At 41.0% G+C, this 13,063-nt stretch overlaps 2 protein-coding genes across 3 annotated transcripts; one reads left to right on the top strand and one right to left on the bottom strand.

Moving 5' to 3' along the window:
- Positions 1-633: 633 nt before the first annotated feature.
- Positions 634-9,247, bottom strand: dhrs3b (dehydrogenase/reductase (SDR family) member 3b). The gene is made up of 6 exons (XM_006782912.3): positions 8,462-9,247; positions 4,102-4,245; positions 3,672-3,791; positions 2,979-3,217; positions 1,434-1,559; positions 634-1,343 (listed from the first exon to the last, which is right to left on the bottom strand). The coding sequence occupies exons 1-6, from the start codon at positions 8,654-8,656 to the stop codon at positions 1,259-1,261; spliced, it is 909 nt and encodes a 302-aa protein (XP_006782975.1). The 5' UTR covers positions 8,657-9,247; the 3' UTR covers positions 634-1,258.
- A 765-nt stretch (positions 9,248-10,012) lies between these two features.
- Positions 10,013-13,054, top strand: aadacl4 (arylacetamide deacetylase like 4). Of its 2 annotated transcripts, XM_006782913.2 has the most exons (5): positions 10,156-10,228; positions 11,021-11,145; positions 11,538-11,763; positions 12,102-12,165; positions 12,271-13,054. In XM_006782913.2, the coding sequence occupies exons 1-5, from the start codon at positions 10,156-10,158 to the stop codon at positions 13,052-13,054; spliced, it is 1,272 nt and encodes a 423-aa protein (XP_006782976.2). The 2 variants fall into 2 exon arrangements, with proteins under 2 accessions (XP_087697473.1, XP_006782976.2); XM_087841347.1 differs by lacking the exon at positions 11,021-11,145 and having other exon boundaries at positions 10,013-10,228.
- The last annotated feature ends 9 nt before the right edge of the window (positions 13,055-13,063 follow it).

Raw genomic sequence — 13,063 nt, 5'->3', positions numbered from 1 at the left:
TTGGCAGAAATGTTAAATTGGGAGCTGCGGTTTTACGGTGGATGCTATTCATTTTCAGTTCCAAAGCGAGTAAGGTTTAGCAATTCATCCACCAGTGTAAGTCCCTTCCAGTTTTATGAAATGCGTTTTTACTACTTAAATAATATCCTCAATCAAAAGGTAATTGTAAGACACTGGCAATGACAAATCTCATCCATTATAATTTTCCACAGCTCCAATTCTTTCTTTTGTGCTAAAGCACCAGGACATTTTGAGGTTTAATGCAGTAAAACAAAAGAGCCCCCATACTGTCACATCATTTTTGTCCTGGAATATAAGCCTCTCAGGTTTTAGTAATTCAAATCACATTTATATAATCTAACACAAATGTGCAGCAACTGCAGACATCTTAAGATTGATTTCATTAGCTTGGCTTATAACCAAGCAAACCTGACGTCATCTTAGCAACAGAACCCTCCCCCCCCCCCCCCCCCCCCACACTTTATTTTAATTTTGCTTTAATAATTAAAGCCTTGATGAATTAATGTCTGCAATACGTACAATAAAGTTTTTTCTGGCTGTTCACGTTCATTGAATGCAATTAAAACCATTGTGCAGGCATTAGAAGGGCCTGACTGACTTGTTTTGAGTTCATTGTGTTTATTGAGATTTACACTATCCCCCCTGTACCATTTTCTGACAGCAGAGAACAAACAAGAATATGCCCCACATGGCCCCCATGAGTGCATTTTATGTTTTGACAACATCGTCTGTCACAGTCACTGATCTCATGCTTGGAATAAATCAAAGCTGTTATCGCACTGCCATGGGAGTCAAAACCCTGATAGAATACAATGTCTACCTCCCAAGTGTTCACTTTTTCTATTTTCATCATGTACAAATGGAGAAAGTGCAATTCTAAAACTCGATTTTATTACCTTGTTTTGATTCAAAGACATATTAAAAGTATTTAAAAAAAAAAAAAAAGTAAAAACAGGCGACAAAATATGTGTCAATAAACTCCCAGAATAACTACTGGTAGAGAACTATGCATGGCTTCAGATCAAAGTGAGTCCTCCATACTATATACATATACATAGGACCAGGGTGTATCGAGCAGTTTATCAATTACTTGTAATTGTAGAAGCGACACCCTTGCATGTGTTTGTCTTCACTCTATTATGGGACCTGCTCCACTTTCACATGTGTAAAGGTCCATATTCCCTTCATCACACCCGAGAACTATTGAGGTCGCTCTCACATTGCGCACAGTCCAGGTTCATGTCCTCCCTTTGAATGTGTTCATGCAGGTGTAAGTCCCAGAAAACTTGTGGATTTCTTCAAGTGCAACTTGTGGCACGAAGCTAAAGACAGACGAAAAACACTAGTGTCAGCATGTTAATCGTGAAGTAGAAAATACAGCAATAAAAACAAGATAGCACATGAAATCTCACCTTTTGAGAATGACAAGAGCGTGCATTGTCCATGGCAGGTAGAGGAAAGCCTTGTCAGTTCTGACTGCATCAACAGTCCTCTGGGCAACTACTTCAGGTTTGAGGGGTGGAAAGAGCTGGGGAAACCTGGGGGGAAAAAAATGACAGTTTGAGATAAAGTGATGTTGTTTCTGGGACACTCTGGGAAAATTTTGATTATATTTTCTATCTGCTTCAAGTTTTATCTGTGCAACCGCTGTTCATAACAAATGCCAGAGTGCAGCTGAGTTTGAAATTATGCTGCCATACTTTATCTCGCCAAACTGTACATTTTGAATTTTTGACATACCCAATAACTATTACAAAACAGTGTGAAAGGTCTGATGCAATCATACACCCAGGATGTACATTCAATGTCAAATATGTGAAGCAATGCAGCACCATTTTTAAAAAAAAAAAGTTTAAAGCAGCTATGTTTTTATGTGATCTCTAAAATCCTAAAATAATTACTAGCCGCCTGTTAAATATTGAGTCATTAGCTGATTTAGTCAAAGTATACAAATTCCTTTTAAAATGTTAAACTATCATTTCTGGTACCGTAAGTCACAAGAATCATGAATCAGGTGGATTAGGAGAGTATCTTAATACTCGCTTTAGATTTATCCAGTAGTGTGAATGTTTTATCATGATCTATGACAGTGTAGATCATTACAGGGGAAAAGGTTGATAGCTTATAGGATAGATTTTATAGCAACCACAAGCATCTGTACAAAACTCCATACCCACTGATCAAATACAGGGCAAGTGAAAACTGACGAGCTGGTTGGCTCTAAACGTAAAGTCAGAAGATTACCAAACTCATTCGATTTTTCTCTTTCTGGACTTTGAATAATAGTTTTCAAACTAATCCATCAAATAGCTGTGAAGATATTTCCTTCTGAGCCACAAATGTCAACCTCACACCAGTGATACAGGGAGAGGCATGGAATCTCTAAAGTCAGTAGGATTAACCCTGTAGGGGAATAATAATAATGTTCAGAGTTTGCAGTGCATCCAAAGGTTATTGAGATATTTCAGTCTGAATTTAAGTGGTGGATTTACTTGATGCATTTCCACTTAAAATTCCTACAAGATTTTGTTCAAGGGACTAGGATACTTCAGATCTACTGTTGTCCAAAGACACAAATGGGCAAAAGACACAAATTAGTGGGCTGATGTATGGAAAAGTGATGCTCGTTTTCTCCAGTAGTATTCATAATAATTCTGGCACCTTCCTGCAATGTTGTCAGGAGATTTGGATAGCTTTTTGTGTACTTTAAAATGTAGCTGATTTAAGAAATGAAATATTTTTTGTAACTCACTGCTTTGTTTTTACCAATTACATTAAAGTGGCTTGTTTAGCCACTATTAAACCAGCTCCCTCTGGCTTACTCATCCAACAAAGCATTAGGGTATTAATTTTTCCCAATTGTAAACATAATTTTTGTGATAGATAACCCATATTTCTGAACCATGGTATGAGGTAAGAATGCTCCACCCTCGCTTCCTTTTGTTGTGTCTTCTCACCTGACTCTCATGCCCTGGAACATCTCTGTATTCGTGTGAAAAGGAAGCACTGTGGTACAGCTGACACCAGGACAGTCTAGCAGGCCCAGTGTCAGGCTCTCCATGAAGGCCAGCGATGAGGCCTTGGAGGTGCAGTAGTCTATGGCCCCAGGGATCGGAGACTGGGACAGGATGGAATTAATGCATACGACATGGCCGTGCTGCAGCTCCAGCATTCGAGGCAGGAAGGCTTTTGTTGTCTAAGACAAAAAGAAGAAAAAGAGACTGTGAAAGGTAGAATGAAGAAAAAAGCGGTGAGGGGTGTGGAAATAGAAGGTGAAATATATTCAGAGTAGAAAGAAGAACAGACAAGAGAAGCAAGCCCACACTGTAACGACAGATTAAATTTCCATTTCCATTTAGTTGATAATTGCATTTCTGTCTGCATATGACATAGTCTTTTGATCTCCATTCAAAATAAAAATGCCATGAGTTTCACAGCCCTTCTGATGTTTCAGGGGCTGAGGCAATTTGGAAATACCCCACTTAACCTGCCATAATAAGAGTCATGATTGACAAGCCTGTGGCTGCCTACTGCATACGGTGCCATGCTATAATCAAAATATAAAAATGATAAGGATAATCAGCTCAGAGGAATTTCCCTATATTTCCCTGTATTTGCAGGAAAACTGCTACAATGTAATCAAATCTTACCCAGAACTGCCCCATGGTGTTGATGTGTTGGGATTTCAGAAGAGCATCATCATCGCTGTCCATCAGACTCTTGCCATGGACGACTGCTGCGTTGTTCACCAATATCGTAACATCTCCCACCTGAGATTAAAAAGTGCAAGAATAGGAAGAGAAAACCCTGTCAAAAATGTCAAGCATTTGCTGTCTGCTTTCCTGAAATGATATAGTTGTACTCCACAAGAGCTGTCAACATTCCAAGCTCATATTTAGAGATTTGAGATGAAGTGTAATCTATACACACCAGATGGGAGAAAGAGCAGCTCAAAGCAAATATACATACAGACTAGACAGGGAGGCATCTCAGGGAAATATTTTACGATCTGTTGTGTGCAAATTATATTTCTCCTTGTGCAAGCGGATTTATCTTTTCAAAAACACTAAGCTGCCATACCTTTTCTCTAACCACTTTGGCTTGTTTGTAAACTTCCTCCCGATTGGCCACGTCACACAGGAAGTAATGGCACTCAGTTCCAGAGAGGGTAATTTCTTCAGCTGTCTCTTTGAGGCACTTTTCTGTTCTGCCCCACAGGATCACCTGGTAAATAACACAATGTTAATTTGCTAAACAAACACAGGCATAATCAGTAGAAAATTCAGCATTGAGTGCAGCAAAAAAAAAAAAAAGGCTTTTTTTTTTTAACAGTAATCACTCAATTTGTTTTTTTTGGCAGTACAGTGAAAATGAGTTTTTTGAATAGCAATGTTCTTTTTGTTCAGAGAATAGAGAGGGCAATTTCACTCCAACAAATAGTTTTCAAGCAAGATTAAAGGCTCGGGGGTTGGTGGGTGAATGAACTGTCTCTTCATCCACCCGGAGACTAAATGAAGGCTGGTCATTTGAGCAGGGAACATGAGGTTGGATAGAGGTGGGGGACTAGTGATTGGGCAATTAGATCTGTCAGTCTTTGGGGTCAGGGAAAGGTAATGAAATCAGGGGGTGAGCCCTCCTCATCTCTCAAACACAAATTCTCAAAGAGATTACATGGCCTGTTGGGCAGATGAGCCCTGTCATTTCTGGTCAGGGAGTCTGAAAACAGTGCGTGTGTGAAGTGCTGAAGACGCCAGTGTGGGATTTGGCTAGTCGCCCATGACCAAGGTTAATATTTGAGCAAAAAGTCCTCTGGAAAGTGATCTCGTGTATCTCAGAGTCAGAGACTGCGCGTGGGCGCAAGACAGCATGTCTGTTTGCTAACTCGTGGTTCAGCCTTTCATTCTCATTGTTTTACACCGATGAATATGCGCAAACATCCATTTAGTTAGTAGGCAGGATGGATTAGTCTAAGAGATCTAATTAATAAACATGACAAAAGATATTTTAAGACTTACTTTAAAAAAAAGTGCAAAAGTATGCAAGCATGTTGCACAGTGCAACTCCTGCACAAATTAAATCTGTCATCTTCCAGCAACAGCGTAATTTCACACTGTGCCAATTTAAAATTCACTCAACACTGGTTGAGAGGCAAACATAACACACTAACAAATACAGTAAAATAACTTTCATATTCACAATCTGGAAATAAAAGAAGTCCCAAATTGCTATGTTGCTCTGTTCTTCCAAGTATTCATGTGTCAATAACTGTCCAAGGCTAATAGCAGCTGAAGCAGACCAAACACACTAAAATTTTTAGAAACACAAAAGACTGCAGTCTAGAATGTTCTCTTTATGCGTTTCATTTCTTTATCAGATCTGGAGCACTCTGGGTTTGCCTCCCTCTGTGAGTGGCCCTGGTTCGAATTGCTTTTGATTAGGTTTTCTGTTTGCTTCATTTGCAAGCCCATTTGAGTAATCAGTGAAGGCAGACAGGTCTTGATAAATAACTGAAAGCTTTTAATAGGAGTCAGGCAAACAAAGCTGACAGTTCTCATTAAAAGTCAGCACTTACATTGTGCTCTCCTGTTAAAATGTTATTTAATTCATTAAGTTTATCACCCGTCACAACATGCAGGATCCTCAGAGCAAACAAGCACTGGCCAAATTGCTATCTGGACAGAAACGTTAAGAAAACAGTTTTTAATTGACCTTGCACAAGCCCTCTTGGCTATTGTTGATAAACTGGTGATTGTTCTTACTTGGCATGCCTAACAAGACCTAAAGTCAACACATGCTGTAAGTAAAAGCCCTTTAATTAAACAAATATATGTTGCAAAGCTTAAAACAAGACTTTGAAAGGTAGACAGCAGATGTCACTCTATGCAGCCTAAGATATCCCCAACTAGCTCCAGCTACATTACAGTGATACTCTATCACTCGGGCCTGAATATATGGGTGGGTATGAGCCCTCCTTTTCACACCCATTGTATGGGCAAGCAGAGAGGCAGCACATAGAGGGGGCAGCAGGAGTTCAGGAGGCAGTCGCCTGCCGCTGTCTAATTACTGCGGAGACAGCAAGGTCAGTTGCAGGGCAATACCCAGCTGGGAGTGGTGTGCTTCCCGCCTCCAGCGCAACACAAGCACACCCACACAAACCTGTTGTCAGTGACTTGCTTCGGTTCATCTTCTTTGCAGAGATCTCCGAGTAATGTTAACAACCACATACAAAAGGAAAGAAAAAACGTGTAAACATTTTCCTCCCGAGCTGGTGGTGCTTTTAGGGAGGCTGCAACATAATTAAACAAGCTCTGAAGAAATATACCATTTTAATTTTCGGAGTATTTACTGGGATTGTTATGAAAGACCCCTCACTGTGTTATTGGTTGCCTTTTTCTATTTTTTTGCCTCACGCTGGCGCTGCTCTCCCCTAATAGTACAGAATAAGACATGGCTCCCCTCCTGGGTCTCCAGCTTTTCATCTTGACTAATTTCCTCCGTTGACATTGAAGTTAGTCTTCCTTACAATGTGAAAAAACTAAAACCTAAGCAGAAGCGAAGGTAATTCTGGCTACTACTGACAAAGAGGCTCAAACAAGAGTTAGCGTAAGTTCGCAGAGGTCAGCCCTATTCACAATTATCCTTTTAGCATCTCTTTAGGCAGGGAGTAATTGTCATACACATTACCACAGGTGTTGTTTTCAAAGCCTTCACACCTTGATAATGCCCAACAAAAGGGTGCTGAAAAGCATGGTGACATCCATTGTTACGCAGCTGCAAAGTGAAGCTTTTAAAACCCACTGGTTTCTTCTAGCTCGTTCCCCAAGGAGATGGCATTGAAAGACAGAAGGAGGCAGTTAGTGTTTCATTGAGCTTTTAGCAATGTTTTCAAGCTGCTAAAATTGCACCTTAAGAGATCATCTGAGATGTGGCGCCTGTGTCACTCGTATGTATAATTACAACCCAAAGCTATCAGCTGGGCTGCTCAACATGGGTAGAAATTACCACAATTTTCTTCCACGTGTAATGATGACTCCCATCTGAGGTGATCAAAAATAGAGCTACTCTGTATTGATACATTGCTGCTACAGGGCCACCAGCGACTCATCTGGCACTCAGCTGTGTAATGTTCACTCAGTAGATTGGTAGACAAACCACAGCTGGAAATTTTGAACTGAGGTTACCCTGACCCGCAATGAAGACAAGCTGTGTGTGTGTGTGTCTGTGTGTGTATGTGTCTGTGTGTGTGTGTGTAGTCACCAGAGCATTTTAGGAACAAGAGGAAGCTCCTTGTTAAGGAGATGAGGGATAGTGAGGGAGGTGGGACATGGAAGGTTAATTGTTGTGATGGATGAGGTGATTTCCAATGAAAATTTCAATTTATAATTTATTTTATCTTGGTGATTTATTTAGAAGTAAACCAAGCAACTTTAAGCGTCATGATATGGACTATTCCAACTCATGTCATCAATATAAACTTGTTGTTTTCAGGTAACCTACATATTTTGCTATACATTAATATTCATTTCCAGCTGTATAAAACAATGACAAATCTTTTTTTTCTGTTTACATTGCATTATGTGTCTTGAGTATGGAAGATTTGACCCACATATATTACATGATAAGTATGCATTTTAGTTTGTAACTGGTTAAAAGAAACAAAAAAAACAAACAAAAAAAAAAGATAACAGAATGTGTTCCTTGTTATTGTTTTACAAACACACCCCACAAAACAATATGTCATGAACTCATGCTATCCTTGAAAACAACAACTTATCTGTTATTTATTAAGAACATTATGAAGTCTTTTGTTGTGGCATGCTAGTACAGTCTTATGGAGACTGCTCAAAAATGGCAAGAAGCTACAATAGAGAAATATCAGAGCTGCATTGATTTGAAGCAGTTTCAGTTAAATTTTATGCACTTTAAAATAAACAAACAGCCACATATGTAAAGTCACGATTAGTGTATAGTTTTTACAGCTAAATCTTTGGATGATGCACTTTCTGTGTAAGGCAAAATGCAAAAATCACCCTGGACCCAAGCAGAATGACTGTCAGCTCAGTACCACGCTCAATCATATCAAGCAGCCATAAATGCTGTCCAGACCTGCCCTCTGGTTGACCCAAGCTGTTGTGCAATACCCGAACAAAAATTGAGGGCATTGTCACCGGTCTCACCGGACCAACTAGGTTACTTGGAGGTCGTGATCCCTGCTTTTATAGAACACTGAAACAGCAATACACGTGGGGCAGGGGAGACCAGACTGACCAGGCTACCTGGTGAGGGATGAGGGGGGGTGGTTTTGATAAAAGCTGAAAATATAACTTAATATATGACCAAAACAAATTGCTCAGAAAGTAATTTAATCTAGTTGTTAATAATGTGCTGATCTGAAAGGAGTGGTAGGAGGAAAGGTATGTGCAACAAGTTATCGACTTACCTTTCTGGCCCCATGCTTGGCAAACTCTTTGGCCAGGTGTCGTCCGATGCCTCGTCCTCCACCAGTGATCAATACCACCTCCTTGGTGAGGTCTTTCCGTCTGCTTGGCAACAGCAACATCAAACTTGCTCTTACTATACAGTAGAGGATTTGAACCGGGAAAAGAAGCATACGACACACGCTCTTCAGCTCCATTTCGGAACGTGCTCACGGATAGTCTGTAAGTATGTTTACGCTGCAAGTTTACGTGCACCGCAGATATCCGCCAACAGTGAACTGAGTGCACAGACAGCGACTTCTGAGCTCCTGCAACTTTACCCGCATGCAAACAATATCATCTGCACTGTTGCATAACTAATCCACAGGCGAGAGAATATTTTTAAAAAAACAGAACAGTGTGACTTGAAGAGCTCTGACAGTCTACATGCATCACGCTCTCGAAATCAGTGAGTGATCAGTCATTGCGCCTGTCAACTACCGTCGAGGAGTGCAAACGTGAAACACAAGTCCAGGCGACGCTCCGTAGTGCGCGCTACTCTGTGCTTTGGTGTTGCGTTCCTGTTCTGTCCTGTCCTGTCCTGCCTTATATATTACCGCCTCTGCCCTGGTTCGGAACTTCCACTAGTGAAAGGAACTGGATGAACCTAAATAGGAGGTTTGTAAGGGCATTAATCCTGATTGACATGTTAAGTAGGGATGAATTTTGCTCCAGTGCCCGTCTGCCCTGAGTGGCTGCGCACTTGCCTCTTCCACACCCCTTCATGTGGCTACAACAGCGTTTCTCAACATGTGGTCTAGGTCCTCACAGTGGTCGCCGAGCAGCGAGGGTCCCAGCTGGGACCCCAAACTCTCACTTCACAGTTTCACTGATCCGAACTTCACCTCGTTACATAACGCTGGCCACAGAAGAACAATGATGTTGCAATCACAGGTCTCACTGACTGTTGCGAGTCAGTACAAAATATTCTTATATAATAGCGCCAGATGAATGACTGCCATGTCAACAATGCCTAATGCCAGTTCTATTAAATTAATTAAATGAAACAAATAAGAGAGGAAACAAAGAATCAGCTGAGCACCAAACAAACACATAGCTGATAAAGTCCCTAACACATTTGTAACCGCAATAAAAAAAATCAGGTCTGGATTGTGTCAAAACCTAAAGTCATGTATTTCCTCCACTTTAATGTGCTAGGTTTATTTTTTTTAAAAAGTGAACATGTTATTTGATTGGACAGTGTGTTTGTACATTTGTAATGGTTTCCAACTGTTGGTATAAAGCGCCACTAGTTGTTTGAACCCAGTCTGTTGTGGTAACAGTATTTTTGAAGCACGCTATATTTTTTCTGCATGTGACAATGCAGTTTGGGAAATAGGTCAGCCCGGTCTCAGAAGCTTGGAAGGATGACAACAAGAAAACCGCACGAATACCTCCTAAACAAATCTTGTGAATTCACGAGCCTCAGACAAGATTCCAGTCTGTGATGTTTGGCCCTGGCACTGTGATTTTTACTGGGCAATGCTGAATACAAGACTTTTTCAGCAACTGGGATGGGTTTAGCCTCACAATGGTTGCTTTGTGCAAGGCTCAGTTACTTAGGGAAGACAGAGAGGCTCTCGGGGGCTGCTAAAAACTCCAAGACAACACGACTCCAGATGCTGTCTTTATTTAGGAAATTTCTGAGGTTTGCAAAATGCAGATTCAAAGTCGAGAGCCCACTGGAGCTTATGCCAAAGCATATTCCACTGAAGAGATGTCAAATACAGGTCAGTGAATTTGCTAAAACATCATAGTACACATTGCAGTCACTGGCAAATATGTTTAAGCTGCCCACAGAATGCCACAGTGTAAACAGACTGTTTTTCAGAGTATCCTGTTTATTTATACTCATGCTATCACTGCCATCTACAGATCAACAATGAAAGTTCAGATAAGGGTGTTTTCAGTCAGCCTTCATGCATCTTTAAGTATTTTCTTCCCTTAGACGCTAGACAATAAATTCGCTTCTCATTGCCACACACAGGCATGAGCAACAGAGCTCATGTAGGAGCCAATATGTTCAAATAAACCTGAAAACACATGCACACACACACACACACACACACACACACACACACACACACACACACACACACACACACACACATTAGAACCACAGAAAAATGTGAAAATGTTAGTAGGTGTTGGAAGGTATTTTAATGGGAACTAGGGACATGAAAGTAATTAAAAAGCTGCTCTATTAACATAAAATATTTTTTGCAATATCCATAGAGGAACAATATGGTTTCCTTGGGAAACATGTAATTAGTTTGACTACACAGTCATAAAATATGTTGAAGGATATAATTATTTTCCTGGGCAGCAGGCAGCTAAAAATGTCATTAAGTGAGAGCAAGGTCAGAATGCATTGCAGGCAGTTGTGGGAGGGGTGAAAAGAGGCTGAAAGCAGGTACATAAAACATTTACTCCTAATGACTTACCTTCAGCAGAGCAGACCAACAACACCATGGACATCGGCTCGGCAATTTTAATAATTGGCTTCGCTGCTCTTGTTGCAGCCTTCCTTCTTCTGGTAATTGGACTTGTGTATGCTGAGCTGATGAATTCAGACATTCCTTGTGGGGTTGCAAATAGAGGGAAACTGCACATGGTTCATGGATTGTTTGTTGGTATTGCAGTCGTGGTGAGTGTCAGTATCTGCAAAAGTGTTAGTGCTTAGTTTTGTATGTTGCCTGTGTGGAATCATATCTGTTTTTGTTAACTTTTTAAAATATTCAACTTATCCTTTAGAGTAAACGCCTCTTGTGGAGAATAAAAATGTACTCTTTTAGGTCATATGTGGATATCCTTCCTTCGTCCTCCAACACCTGATAAAGCTTACATCAGAGAAATTTTAGATAAGAAATCATAACCAACAAAGGTGCAAAGACAAAGTCATGTGTTCCGCTTCTTTGATGTTGTCACGAATGGGTTTTTTTTTTTCAACCAAATAACCTTCACTTTGACTTTATCTATCAGGGCTGTATATATTTTTGTCTCCTATTTGTTGTAAGTCTTTTGTTTCTCTCCTGCCAGGCTCGGATCCTACATCGACTGGGCATTTGTCATCAGGTTAGCTTTACCCGATGGTTCGTGGCCTGTTTTCTCTCTCACCTGAAACAAGTTTCCGCTGGTCTGCGAGTGAAGGACTTGACATTCTCAGAGGTGCCAGTGCGAGTATATGAACCGACCTCTGTGTGTGATGGCTTGAGGAGAGGTCTAATGTATTTCCATGGAGGCGGATGGATATTGGGAAGTATAGGTATATGATGTTACAGTCACTTGCTTAACTAAAACAAAAATGCTCAAATACAAGTAAAACCTGACTTCCTCACAGTTCCGGTCAGTAATGGAAATCATTTCAGTGGAAATGAATTTTAAGCAGCTTGAACTATAAGTAAAAACTATTTTCATTTGAGAGGTATAGAGCATAAGAAAGTTTCAAAATTCCAAAATACTACAAAATTGCACCCAAGTGTAATATTTTTCAGCACAGGTACAGAAAGGACAAAGACATGTCACCTTCTGTTTGTGGTTATTTATGGCTTCTTTTTTGCGACAAAGATCTTTTAATAACTCTATCCTACTAATCCTGAACAGATTCTGTTGATGAAGTGTGTCGGCATATTGCCATTGAATCTGACACCACTGTGATATCTGTTGGGTATTTACACTTTTTTCCCCACTCCACATACAAATAGAAAATCTATTTTAACCACCATGTAGCTACAACTTAACATACTGCTCCTTTTCCTTTCACCCCTCTTAGATACCGATTAGCCCCTGAGCACAGGTATCCTGCCCAGCTAGATGATTGCGAGAAAGCAACGTGCCACTTCCTGTCTGTGGCTGAGACAGAGTTCGGGGTGGACTCTCACAGAGTGGCAGTTGGAGGGGACAGCACTGGGGCTAACCTGGCAGCAGCACTGTGCCAAAGGCTGGCGTGCAGTGAGGACCGACATCTGCCATTCCCTTGCGCTCAGGTCCTCATTTACCCAGCCCTGCAGATGGCAGATTTCAACTTGCCTTCCTACCAGCAAAATCATGCTGTGCCCATATTGTTTCGTGGCCGGATGGCATTCTACTTCCTGCAATATCTCAATGGAGATGTTTCTCTGTGCCAAGAAGTGCTGGAAGGTAACCATGTCCCCGCTGAGCTCAGGCCACGCTACGAGCTATGGTTATCCCCTTCCAACTTACCTCCTGAGTGCCTCACACGTGGTTTCTGTAAGCACCCAAGCCCAGAATATGATGGGGAGGTGTATCATGCAATTAAAGATGGTTTGGAACATGAGGTTTCCCCTTTACTGGCAGACGATGCTCTCATTCAGAAAACCCCGCGAACCTTCATCCTTACCTGTGAATATGATGTCCTGAGGGATGATGGGATTCTTTACAGGAAGCGACTTCTGGACCTGGGAAAGGATGTCACCTGGCAGCATGTGCTAGATGGCTTTCATGGCATGATTAACTTTTTTAACCAGGGCTGGCTCACATTTCCCTCTGCAGTGCAAGTTGTGGATGGTGCTGTTCACTATATAAAAACACTGTGAGGGTAATAA

This window comes from Neolamprologus brichardi, chromosome 5, assembly GCF_056152115.1.
Source record: "Neolamprologus brichardi isolate AB-2024 chromosome 5, ASM5615211v1, whole genome shotgun sequence".
Taxonomy (NCBI): domain Eukaryota; kingdom Metazoa; phylum Chordata; class Actinopteri; order Cichliformes; family Cichlidae; genus Neolamprologus; species Neolamprologus brichardi.
Note: the sequence above shows the minus strand (reverse complement) of the source record. Positions and strands in the feature narration are given on the sequence as shown.